The sequence below is a fragment of the Phacochoerus africanus genome, chromosome 1 (assembly GCF_016906955.1).
Source record: "Phacochoerus africanus isolate WHEZ1 chromosome 1, ROS_Pafr_v1, whole genome shotgun sequence".
In the NCBI taxonomy this organism is placed as follows: Eukaryota; Metazoa; Chordata; class Mammalia; order Artiodactyla; family Suidae; genus Phacochoerus; species Phacochoerus africanus.
In genome coordinates, this window is record NC_062544.1 from 36,667,334 (window position 1) to 36,680,922 (window position 13,589).

Consider the following 13,589-nt stretch of genomic DNA (forward strand, 5'->3'; position numbering starts at 1 on the left):
ACAGTTCTGACAGTATTGTTTTTCCAAGTATAGGGTCTTCTGCTATATTATTCAGATCTCTTTTTAAAATTAAAAATAGTTGATTTACAGTGGTGTGCCAATTTCTGCTATACAGCATAGTGACCCAGTCGTACATATATATATATACTATTTTTCTCAGACTATCTTCTATCATGTTCTATCCCAAGAGAGTGGATATTGTTTTCTATGCTATACAGCAGGACTTGATTGCTTATCCAGTCTAAGTGTAATAGTTTGCAAACTATTAACATTATTCAGGGAGTTCCCATTGTGGCTCAGTGGATTCAGTTTCTGTGAGGATGTGAGTTCAGTCCCTGGCCTCACTCAGTGGGTTAAGGATCTGGCATTGCTGTAAGCTGTGGTGTAGTTTGCAGACATGGCTTGGATCTCATGTTGCTGTGGCTGTGGCACAGGCCAGCAGCTACAGCTCTGATCGACCCCTAGCCTGGGAACTTCCATATGCTGCAGATGCAGCCCTAAAAAATAAAATTTTCAGATCTTTTGATTTGATGATTAAGTTATAAATAATTTCTAACTTGTCTCCTGTGGAAAAAGTAATACTGCATTCTGCATGAAATTTACATCTTACTGTTGGTAGAGATGAAAGTCTTATTAATGTACATGTCTTTCTAATAGAAACTACATTTTAAGATTAACTGTTATTCGGAAGCCATAATCTTTGTATTGACTGTAAAGGTAAGAGAAAGGTCAACAAAACCCTTTGAAATGTTTTTAATCCCTAAAAATTTGAGTATATGTCAGTTTTAAAAGAGTATTGTCTCTTATTGTGAAAAGAATGGTTTAGATTGTACAATTTTTAAAATTTTAATACTTGATTGAAGAATATTTCATTGTTAGTATGTTTCAGTAGCGGTCATATAGTTTTTTTAAAGTTTCAAGCTAAACATAAATGTGTTGCTAGATAACATGGATCTTACTTTTTCATGGCAGAATTTCCTCAGCAAAATTATTCCTCAGCAAAAATGGTTGTTTCTGTAATGAGTTTTTATTTGAAGTTTATTTGGAGTTGGCACCTTCTGAATACTTTAAAGCTACAAGGACACTAAGCCTTTGTCCATGCAGTAAATGTCTCAGGTAGTTATGATAGTTCTCAGAAAACATGCTTAAAAGAGCTTCAGTATAGTAGACTCAGTAGTTGAACATTCACTTACAACAGCAGGAAATAGAACATATTTTATTTAACTTAAAAATGCTCATCTATTGATACACAGTCATGACCTTTTCTTTGCCTGTGGGTCTACTAATTGGTGTTACAGTCGTCTTCTGAGTGGATATTGTATCTGAAATCTTTTTTTCCTTTTTTATTTATTTATTTTTTTTGCCACACCCGCAGCAAGTGGAAGTTGCCTGGGCAGGATCCATAACCTGCTGTGCCACAGGGGAGCTTCCTATATTTTCTACTTTTCATAGTTTATTTCTTCAAAGATGAAAAAGAAGTTAAGATACTTGTAAAGAAATCTGAGTGCAGAATCCTTCTAACATTAGTTCTCAACTAGAGGTGATACTGCTTCCCTGGAAATTTGTGAAGATTTTGTTTGTTTGTTTGAATTTTCCCTTGCAAGCTGTCATACTGGAAAAGAGAAGTATAATATTTAATATGTAGGACCTCAGGATTATAAACATCCTTCAGTGTGTAGGGCAGTCCTAGACAATGAAGAATTATCTAACCCAGAATGCCAACAGCACCCCCTGTGAGGAAAAAGGTGCCTTTTCTCATTGTTTTAGGTTTTTTCCCATATCTTTTCCAGCTTTCTTATCAATTTCTAATTTGAAAACTGCCTTTTAAAAGCAATTCATCTAAATCAAGTCTTTCCAGAAGTACAGCTTTATTTCATGGAAATGACTACTTCCCCCCCCACACACATTTATATTTTTTGGCCTACATGATACCATGTAAACAACTTTTGAAGCAATAAATAACACTCTTGGTGGAGTAAAATATCAACAGAGTAAAATAGTCATGAGCTTAAGAAAAAGTGAGCAAGAAGGTACAATGGAAAAGCAGAATTGGGCACATCATAGAAGCTGAAGAAGTAAATGCTTTCATGATTGAGGAAAAATTGACAGGTATCACAGATAAGATTTATAACAAATGGATTGAAAATGTTCATTGGGTTTTCTAGATAGAGTGATTTGCTTACCTTAGCAAGATAAGATTAAGTAGAATTATAGGTCATGAAACTGTGTAGATTCAGTATCCCTCATTGAATAGTGAGGGATAAAAAGGTGGAGAAGGCCTATGTTGTCTCTATTTTTCAGAAATTTTACGTGAGAAAAGCAGTGTACTGTCTTAGTCCATCTGGTCTGCTATAACAAAAGAATACAATCTGCAACAGAAATTTCTTGCTCACAGCTTTAGAAGCTGGAAGTCTGAGATAGGGTGCCAGCACGGTCAGACGAAAGCCCTTTTCCAGGTCACAGACTTATTGTATCCTCAGTTGGAGTAAGGGGCTAGGGATCTCTTTGGAGTCTCTTTTAGAAGACATTAATCCTATTCATGAGAGTACCACCCTTAGGACATGATCACCTTCCAAAGGCCCCACCTATTACTACCATCACCTTTGCAGATTAGAATTTCAACATACAAACTTTGGTAGACACAGACTTTCAGACCATAGCAGGAACATACTGAATAATTCCTAGAAGGGAATATGGGATAATGGAGTATTTTATATTTAAGATATAAGATGATTATACAGACTGAGGGGATATTAGAGATCTTGTAGATACTGGAAACAGAGGTTATGAGAGTTTCTCATAAGAGGTATGACAAGGATACCTCTTAAGTTTGGAAGAAAATAGATGAGAAAAGGTATGGTTGTTTTCATGTGAGGAGACAGAGTAGGAGATGCTCCCTGGTAATCTTAATTTTCTTTGTAAATTAGGAGACAGGATTATCTGTTTGTGGGAGAGGCATTGAGTGGGCATTGAATGGTCCAAGAATGACTTAAGTCAGGCATTAGTTTGGAAAAGTCATTAAGGAAAGTAGGAGAGGAAGTTGACCAAGGACAAATAAAAAAGGAAATAGTTAACTTGTGTCTGTGCTCACATCCATGAAGGAGCGGTTATATTGATGCATTGCTTGGCTGCTCAAGGGTAGGGACAACCCACAAAAGGGTAGCTTTTGACCCAGATTAGTTGTTTTGCAGAGAAGTACAGTAGAGGAATAAGAATATAAAAGAGTCAGTGAGGCTTATAAAAGAGTGTTCAGATCATCAAGAATGAGAGGTTTGATAGACTAAGAGAAAAATGAAAATATTAAGTGACTGAAGATCTTAGGTTAAGAGTCAGATCTATGCATGATTAAAAGGGAATAAGAAAGCTATAAAGATAAAAGTATAGTCAAAATATAATATTGGTGTTTAAAATTTCAGACATGGAACAGTTCCAGGTGATGATGAGCATGGTGTGGCTATGGCATCTAAAGGGTTAAGGAGGAGTTCCCATCATGGCACAGTGGTTAATGAATCCGACTAGGAACCATGAGGTTGCAGGTTCCATCCCTGGCCTTGCTCAGTGGGTCAAGGATCCAGCATTGCCATGAGCTGTGGTGTAGGTCGAAGACGTGGCTTAGATCTGGCATTGCTGTGGCTGTGGCTGTGGCCGGCGGCTACAGCTCCGATTAGACCCCTAGCCTGGGAACCTCCACGTGCTTCGGGAGCAGCCCTGGAAAAGACAAAAAAAAAAGTAAAGGGTCAAGGAACTGAAAAATCCATCCCCACACACGGACTGTCCACCCAGGTTTATGGAAGGGCTTAAGGTAAAGAGCTAGTGTGAGCAGATTTCAACAATTTCAGTGGCTCGAGGCTATTACACAGCAGCAGAGGTCTGCATGAGAGAGTAGGGGACTATTTGGAACAGTGTTGAGAAGCCTGGAGGATATGGATAAAACTGAGGTGAGCTGTAGAGAAGTGTCTTCAGCGAAGAACCAACTACTTCTTTAAAAAAAAAAAGGAGTTCCCGTCGTGGCGCAGTGGTTAACAAATCCGACTAGGAACCATGAGGTTGTGGGTTTGGTCCCTGCCCTTGCTCAGTGGGTTAAGGATCCAGCGCGCCGTGAGCTGTGGTGTAGGTTGCAGATGCGGCTCGGTTGCAGATGCGTTGCTGTGGCTCTGTGGACCCCTAGCCTGGGAATCTCCATATGCCGCGGGAGCGGCCCAAGAAATGGCAAAAAGACAAAAAAAAAAAAAGTGGTAGAGCACTCTGAACTGGTAGCACAGTTTGTCCACCAGGGATTGCATGTTTAGAAGTAATCATAAAAAATTGGGAGAAAGAGGAGGGATAATTGGTTAGGGCAGAGGAACAGAAAGAGCAATATGAGGGAGTTCCCATCATGGCACAGCAGAAATGAATCTGACCAAGAACCACGAAGTTGCAGGTTCGATCCTTGGCCTCACTCGGTGGGTTAAGGATCCAGCATTGCTGTGGGCTGTGGTGTAGGCCGCAGACATGGCTCAGATCTGGCGTTGCTGTGGCTGTGGTGTAGGCCAGCAGCTGTAGCTCCGATTAGACTCCTAGCCTGGGAACCTCCATAAGACACGGGCGAGGCCCTCAACAGACAAAAAAAAAAAAAGAAAGAGCAATATGAGGATGAGACCTCAGGGAGAAGATATAGAAACCAAAATGATAGGGAAGTGAAGTTTGAGGGAATTAACTAGATTAAGAATTCAGATGTTTATAATGCAGTTTTTATATTCTCAAAACCAAAGATTTTATGTAGAGTCAAATCCTGTTAAAATTAGCAGTTGTTAGCCTGGTCTGTACACTGTAAGCCAAGAAAGAAATGTAATGACACCCTAATTACAAAACAAGTTCTTTGTATGTATTGACAGAATTTTAACTGCACAATCTAAATGGAACTGTAGGTTTTATTTTTACTTGACACTTAGAGTTGCCATCTTAGCCACTCCTTGAATGAGGACAAGGGAGAAAATGACTTTGCTTTTACTGGTACGATAAATGGTAAGAACCTGGTACTATGTATTGAATATCTAGGTGCTAGGGTCTTCACTAAGCAGTTGAAAGATATAATTCATTGCACTTAACATTCCTAAAATCTCCCTGTGAAGTAGGTTTCATAGTCTCCATTTTTATGAACATTGAGACCATTGGTCTGGCACCTGATTGCCAAGGTATAAACCGTAACTGGCAGCTATGTGACTGAGACAAGTTACTTAACTACTCTGTGCTTGAGTATTTAGTTTCATAGAGTTATGAAAGTTAAATTAGTACAAATTTTAGATCCTGTGGTTTGCCATAGTAATTTCTCAAAATTGTTTTTAGTGATTATTGTTACAAATCAGAACACAGGCTCAAGAGGATTACTCTGTTATTAACTGGGAAAACTGAAAATTGAAATGTGGTTATTTGTAAGACTTTCCACTAGGCCATAGTCCTTTTTTCCCCCATTTTAAAAAATTATGGTTAAATAACATATAATTTGCTATATCAGGAGTTCTGATCAAAATGGCAAGCTGAAACAACATAGAAAGCCCTCCTTTCTGTTCTAAACACATAGAGATACTGGAGGAAAATATAATAACAATAATAATAAAAATAATCCAGCTTAAAACAAGTAAAGGGAGAGAGTTGCCATTGTGGCTCAGGGGGTTGAGAACCCAACATAGTGTTCATGAGGTTATGGGTTCCATCCCTGACCTCACTCAGTGGGTTAAGGATCTGGTGTTGCTGCAAGCTGCAGCTCCGATTCAGCCCCTATCCTGGGAGCTTCCATATGATGTACCTGTGGCCCTACAAAGAAAAGAAAAAAATAAGAATTAAAGGGAATTACCCAGGTATTGGAAAGGAAAAGGAGTTCAAAGCCAGAACAGGCAATGATAGTTTAAAACAGTGAGGTCCATAGGCCTACTGGGTAGAATTTTATGTGAAACAGAATGAAGCTTTAGACCCTATGGTATGGTGGCATGTCTACAATAGAGGCTCTTGGTTAAAGCCAGATTCCTCAAAAAAAAAAAAAAAAAAAACTGTGAAGCAGAGATTAGAAAAATTCCATCTCTGTCTAAGGAAAGTGATTAGAAAATTTACTGTGTTTAAGTTCCTGTACAATGATAACTAGAAGAAAAAGAATACGCGAGAAATGGCAGCCAGCCCAAGCTTATACCACATTTGAGGCAGGAACTATTTTTCGAAGACAAGAAATTAACATATGGAGTTCCCGTCATGGCTCAGCAGTAATGAATCCAACTAGTATCCATGAGGCTGCGGGTTTGATCCCTGGACTCGCTCAGTAGGTTAAGGATCCAGCATTGACCTGAGCTTTGGTATAGGTTGCAGACATAGGTTTAGCTTGAATCCCACTTTCCTGTGGCTATAGCCTAAGATGGCAGCTACAGCTCTGATTCAACCCCTAGCCTGGGAACTTCCATTTGCTGTGCGGGCAGCCATAAGTAGACACCTCCCTTCCAAAAAAAGAAAAAGAAAAAGAAATTAACATGAAAAATTGGGCTGGTATCAAATTAAACTTTAAAAAGTTAGTTTAGCTACATGTCATTATTAGTGAAACTATGTAAAAGGTAAAAATAACATGGAAAATTTCAAAAAAAAAAAGGCATGGGAAAAAAGAGCAGATAGGTATTGGGTTGGATATTGTTGATATTCAGCTGTTTTACTCACAAAAATGACAACTTCATATAATTTAATAATAACCAAAAGAGCACTAGTGGAATAATCATAATATCAGATTTTTGAGGCAAGAGCAGGTCTAGGGATAAAAAGAGATTAAAAAACCATCAACAAGAAGATAAAAGAATGATTTTTGACTGTGCTTATTAATCTCAAAAAATGTATAACAGAAACTGTACTAGGAGAAATTGAAAAATCTCTAGTGATAAAGGTACTTAAAATTATGCTATCAGAAATTATTAGACAAAAAAGTAAGATGGAGATTTGAACAAAAAAAAAGACATAGAACCCTCTTCAACAAATAGTGATATATATTCTTTTAAAATACATACCAGGAGTTCCCATCATGGTACAGTGGTTAACGAATCTGACTAGGAATCATGAGGTTGTGGGTTCGGTCCCTGCCCAGTGGGTTAACAATCCAGCATTGCTGTGAGCTGTGGTGTAGGTTGCAGACACGGCTCGGATCCCGCGTTGCTGTGGCTCTGGCGTAGGCCGGTGGCTACAGCTCCAATTCGACCCCTAGCCTGGGAACCTCCATATGCCGAGGGAGTGGCCCAAGAAATAGCAAAAAGACAGAAAAAAAAAATACATACCAACATTTTGCATTGATTTACTACACGGTAGGTGATAAAAGAAATGTCAGCAAATACTAAATAACTGATTTCACACAGACTTAATTCTCTGACAACAGTGTAATAAATTTAGAAAACAACAAAAGTATAGTCTGAAAACTCCTTATGTTTGGAAACTAAAAAGAACACTTCTGAATGATTGATTTGGAAAGAAGTTGCAACAAAGATAACTTGTTTCCAGCAGTATGGTAGAATGTCACTCTCTGTAAACAAATATGTAATATGTATTAGATATGATAAAGAATTAAGAATACTCTGAAATCAATCTTACGAATATTTTCTCAGGTCAGTCTCCCAAAGCAACAGAAATAAAACCAAAAATAAACCAGTGAGACCTAATCAAACTGACAAGCTTTTGCACAACAAAAGAAATCAAAAAGAGAACAAAAAGACAACTTACAAAATGGGAGAAAACAGTTTCAAATGATGCAACTGACAAGGGCTTAATCTCTAGACTATATAAACAACTTATACAACTCAACAGCAAAAAAGCCAACAACCCAATGGAAAAATGGGCAAAAGACCTGAATAGACATTTCTCCAAGGAAGATGTAGAGATTTGCAACAAACACATGAAAAAATGCTCAACATCACTGATTATTAGAGAAATGCAAATCAAAACTACCATGAGATAGCACCTCACACCAGTCAGAATGGCCATCATTTATAAGTCCACAAATAACAAGTGAACCCTCCTGCACTGTTGGTGGGAATGTCAACTGGTACAGCCACTATGGAGAACCGTTTGGAGATACCTTAGAAATCTATACATAGAACTTCCATATGACCCAGGAACCCCACTCTTGGACATATATACAGACCAAACTTTCCTTAAAAAAGACACATGCACCCGCATGTTCATTGTAGCTCTATTCACAATAGCCAAGACATGGAAACAACCCAAATGTCCATGGCAGACAATTGGATTAGGAAGATGTGGTATATACACACAATGGACTACTACTCGGCCATAAAAAAGAACGAAATAATGCCATTTACAGCAACATGGATGGAACTAGAGACTCTCAGACTTAGTGGAGTAAGTCAGAAAGAGAAAGACAAATACCATATGATATCACTTATATATAGAATCTAATATCCAGCACAAATGAACCTTTCCACAGAAAAGAAAATTATGAACTTGGAGAATAGACTTGTGGTTGCCTGGGGTAGGGGGAGGTAGTGGGAGGGGTCAGGAGTTTGGGGTTAACAGATGCAAACTATTGCTCTTGGAATGGGTTAGCAATGAGATCCTGCTATGTGGCACTGAGAACTATGTCTAGATACTTACATCACGACATGACAATAAAAGGAAAAATTATGTATACATGTATGTGTAACTTGGTCCCCATGCTATACCGTGGAAAAAATAAATAAAATTTAATGACATGTTTTAATAAAAAAAAATACTTGGATGACAATAGCCAAAGGAAATCAGAAATTGTTAAGTCTTAAGGGTGTTTGCTGAACCCAGGTTTCTTCAACTTCTATTTTCATGGATTGTTAGGGTGCAGGAAATAAAGGAAAGGTGCAGATCCCTGCTCAAAATTGGTACTCTAATAGGAGATGCTCTTTTATAAATCTAGAACTTCCAAAGGACTTCATCCTCAAGTAGGAGAGAACTAGAAATAAATTCTAGCACATTAGTGAGTCTTTAGTGGGTTGGGAATTGAATTATTCATTACTATTGGTATTGGATTTTTATCTAATATCAAATGTAATAATGCTTCATGTAATTTTTGTTTAATTTTTGTGGGCAAGTGTGTATTTGTATATGAATGTATATGTGAGTTTTACTTGGTTATGTTGTTATTTTTTACCATCAGTCAGTCCTAGTCTAAAAATTTTGAAAGCTATTGCCCTAGAGAAGCCATGGTGGCATGTGTACTCAGAGACATGCATAGGCGCTCATTTCAGCATTACTCATAATAACAAAATACTAGGAGCAACCTAAGATCCTATCAGTAGTAGAAAGGATAAATATATTTTTATATAATGGAATATTATTCATCAGATGAAATTGGATAATTACATAGTATATATATATATCACAAAACATAATATTGAATGACAGAAACAAGTTGTAGAAACACAGGTAAGTATAATTGAGTTTATGTTAAAAAAAAATGATACAGTATGATGTTTGGGAAAGATAGACACCAGCTTCAGTTATCAACTTCTGAAGACAGAAAGAATGGAATGGAATTAGATCAGGGTTCCATAGGATAGTGAAAGCTATCCAACTTTGTGTGTGTGTTTGTGTATTGGTGCACACATGGAAGCCTTTCCCTTTAGAAAAAATGTAAGTGAATATGACAAAGTGTTAACATGTGGGTTATAGGCACTTAGGTATTATTTTCTGTACTTTTCTGGTGTTTTTAGTATTTGATCTTTTTAAAAGTTCATCATGCTTAAGTAGATAACTGTTGTTTTCTTATACGGAGAATCTTTAGGGGTGAATGATGTCAGAATTTAAATTTTAGATGTTCTTTCAAAGAACACATTAAATTGTTATTATGGCCCCTTTAATTAGATAAAAGCTATGTAATTGCATGAGTATAGTAGTCAAGCTGATAAGGAAAAAGGTATGGGAGTGGAATGAAATAGAAAATCCTGAATTGGATGCCGGCTCTGTGTTTCTGCCGTGGCTGTACAAGAAGCCAAAACAGCTGGGGTACAGCTGGGATTGCCTGAGTGTGCACTTGTGGGGTTGAGCCTGTGAGTGGCTGTGGCTGTCCCAGGTCATCGCCAGGGTACATTCCCCTGCAGGAGGTAAATTGCCCTCAGCTGAGTCTGCAAGATTGAGAAGAGTTGGAGTGATAAGAAGTTGTAAAGGTCTATCAAAGTTAAAATGTCTCAAGAAATCCAAGGTGGTTCTGTGGTAGAGATGCAAGAAGATGAAATGAATCGAATTATTTGGGAATTGATTAAAGAGAAACTCATTTTTCCCTACATGGAATTGGGCCTGCAAGCTATGACTTAGGCATAGAGAATCGTGATGCCACCAATGACCAGTTCACCAAAGATGCTGCAGAAGCTGTAAAGAAATACAGTGCTGGTGTCAGGTGTGCCACCATCACCCCCGATGAGAAGAGAGTGGAGGAGTTCAAGTTGAAACAAATGTGGAAATTACAAAATGGCACCATCTGAAATATCCTGGGTGGCACTGTCTTTTGGGAAGCTATTATCTGCAAAAATATTCCTTGGCTTGTGAGTGGCTGGGTAAAACCCGTCATCATAGGTCGTCTTGCTTATAGGGATCAATACAGAGCAACACATTTTGTTGCTCCTGGGCCTGGAAAAGTAGAGATATCCTACACACCAAGAAGTGGATCCCCAAAATGACATATGTGGTACATGACTTCACAGACTGTTGTGGTGGTGTTATGTGGATGTACAATCAAGATAAGTCAGTCGAATATTTTGCATACAGTTCTTTCCAGATGGATCTGTCCAAGAGTTGGCCCCTGTATCTGAGCACTAAAAATACTATCCTGAAGAAATATGATGGACATTTTAAAGACATCTTTCAGGAGATATATGACAAGCAGTAGAAGTCTCAGTTTGAAGCTCAGAAGATCTGGTATGAGCACCGGCTCATTGATTACATGGTGGCCCAAGCTATGAAATCAGAGGGAAGCTTCATCTGGACCTGTAAAAACTATGATGGCAAAGTGCAGTCGGACTCCATGGCCCAAGGTTATGGCTCTCTTGGCATGATGACCAGTGTGCTGGTCTGTCCAGATGGCAGGACAGTAGAAGCTGAGGCTGCCCACGAGACTGTAACACGTCACTACCATATGTACCAGAAAGGACAGGAGATGTCCACCAATGCCATTGCTTCCAGTTTTGCCTGGACCAGAGGGCTAGCCCACAGAGCTAATTCTGATAACATTAAAGAGCTCCGCATCTTTGCAAAGGCTTTGAAAGAAGTCTGTATTGAGACTGTTGAGGCTAGCTTCATGACCAAGGACTTGGCTGCTTGTGTTAAAGGTTTACCCAACGTGCAACATTCTGACTACTTGGATACATTTGAGTTCATGGACAAACTCAGAGAAAACTTGAAGATAAAACTAGCACAGGCCAAACTCTAAGGTCATTCCTCGGCTTAGGAGGATAAGTGTGTTTTTTTGGTAACTAGGCCACTTGGTTTACATTTTTCTTTAAAACACTCAAGGGTAAAGGCAAAATAAATTTTGTAATTTGTTAGAAGCCAGAGTTTATCTTTCCTATAAGTTTACAGCCTTTTTCTTATCCATACACATATGCCACCTTTGTGAATGTGACAGGGGACTTTTTCAAATTTTATTTTCTACCGGTAGCCTAGGAATTGCTTTTAGTGTCCATGTGTACTCAGCTCACTGTCACTTTTTCCTCATCTCCTGATATAAATGACCAAAATGAAGAGCGCTTGAGAAGGGTAAACTGTAGCCATGGTATTACTGTATAAAATTGTTTAAAGTAGAAATTCATTCCCTTCCCCACTTTCCATGGCCTGTGGCACTGGGTGGTTTTGACGTCACAGATGTTTCATTACGTGAGGTAGAGCTGTCCGTTAAACTTGCATAAGATTTGGAATGCAGGGCCTGGCTGTAACTAAAATATGTGAAGACACAGTCCTTTTTGTAAAGAGCTCTAGCTTAACGTTTCAAAAATACCAAATATTTTTGAGCAAACTAGAGAATCCAGAATAAATACTACCCTGGGGTTTGTCCCCTGTTTAGCTCCTCTTCCCAGCATCCTGTGGACAAAGTATTATGCTAGCCTGAACAGCGTATTTCATCCAAGTGCAATAATACAAGCTGCACCTTTTTCCCACTTCTGCTGGCCTCTTTTATTTCCTTTATATATATGTGATTTTTCAGAAGTTGATTGTAAACACTATTCTAGTCCTCTTCTTTATCTAGATGATCAATTTTAATCAAAATTAAGCACTAAAATAAATAAATAAAAATTTAAAAATAATAAAATAAAATCCTGAATTGAGAGTATTTTTTTTAGTGTATTGAAAGGGAAAATACCGTAATTCAATATACTGAAATCCATAAGAAGTAGCTCTCCTCCAAAAAAATGCTTATTCAATTAACCTATTATAAAGAAAAGAAAAAAGAAAAAAGCTGCTTACTGAAGTTAAAACTAAACATTATATTATTAAAATTGTAACTTGTTACTTACTACGATGTGACACAACAAAAAATATGTACCAGTAATTTTGTCATTCACATTTTTTTTTGTTTGTTTTATATAGCTGGTCATCTGACTTTTGAATGCCGCAATTTTCTCCGAGTAGACCCAAAAAGGGACATAGTTTTGGATGTTAGCAGCACAAGCAGTGAAGAGAGTGATGAAGAGAATGAAGAACTGAATAAATTGCAGGCATTACAAGAAAAAAGTAAGCAATACTTTTTCCCCTCTATTCTTTAAAAATGTTTCTAAATGGTCTTCTGTATCATATCATGTCTGTCGTTCTACTGGATTTTCATTAAGATAACTTTTGCATCTTAAGTAAGAAGTACTGCATAGGTATGAGAATAGGCTTTGAACATTGTAAATAATTTGCCCAAAGTCAAACAGTTGGTCAGTGGTAAAACCAATAGGTAAGTCTCTTTCTGATTCCATAACCCAGGTTCTATTTTGATTTGTTTTTCCATCTCAGTAGAGTGTGTCACATGGTACAAAGAGTCTGATTTAAGATTTGGTTCCTAGCCATATTTGACTACTTTTTAGCATGTAACTTTTACCAAGTCACTTAACCATGCTGAACCTCAATTTCCTTGTGGGATAATACAAAGATCAGGTGGTTACATCATACTCATTCAAATCAGAGATCTTAGTAGTGTCAAGCTTTACTAGTCCAGTTGTTCCTTCAGCAACAGGGATTTGAACTGCATGGGTCCACTTTTCTGCATATTTTTTTCAATAATAGAAACTATAGTACTATACAAGCTGCAGTTGGTTGAATACGCAGATGCCGAACCATGGATATGGAGGACCACATATATGGAGGGCCAGCTGTAAGCTGCACTTGGATTTTGGACAGCATCCCTAACCCCTAAGTTGTTCAGGGGTCAGCTGTAATTTCAAGTATACATGTAATTATAAGGAAGGGAAAAGTAATAAGAGTTCTGGGACTACCAGTACCACCCCCAGGTGTCCCCTCTGGCAAAGGTTTACATAAAAGCTTTCTTTCTACATTACTTGCACAAAAGAAAGTCATTTTCATCTTGCAAGTCTCAATTTTATATCCAAACAGTTATATTTGTCAAGGAG

The 13,589-nt window shown here is 37.9% G+C and overlaps 1 protein-coding gene and 1 pseudogene across 1 annotated transcript in view; both read left to right on the top strand.

Annotated features, from left to right (window-relative positions):
• Positions 1-13,589, top strand: part of SREK1IP1 (SREK1 interacting protein 1) — a 43,839-nt gene that overhangs the window by 14,498 nt on the left and 15,752 nt on the right. Inside the window, exon 3 of the mRNA XM_047753420.1 lies at positions 12,568-12,711. Within this exon, the coding sequence (XP_047609376.1) occupies positions 12,568-12,711 (144 nt within the window). The remainder of the gene's footprint in view (positions 1-12,567; positions 12,712-13,589) is intronic.
• LOC125111269 (isocitrate dehydrogenase [NADP] cytoplasmic-like) lies at positions 8,686-12,558 on the top strand (annotated as a pseudogene).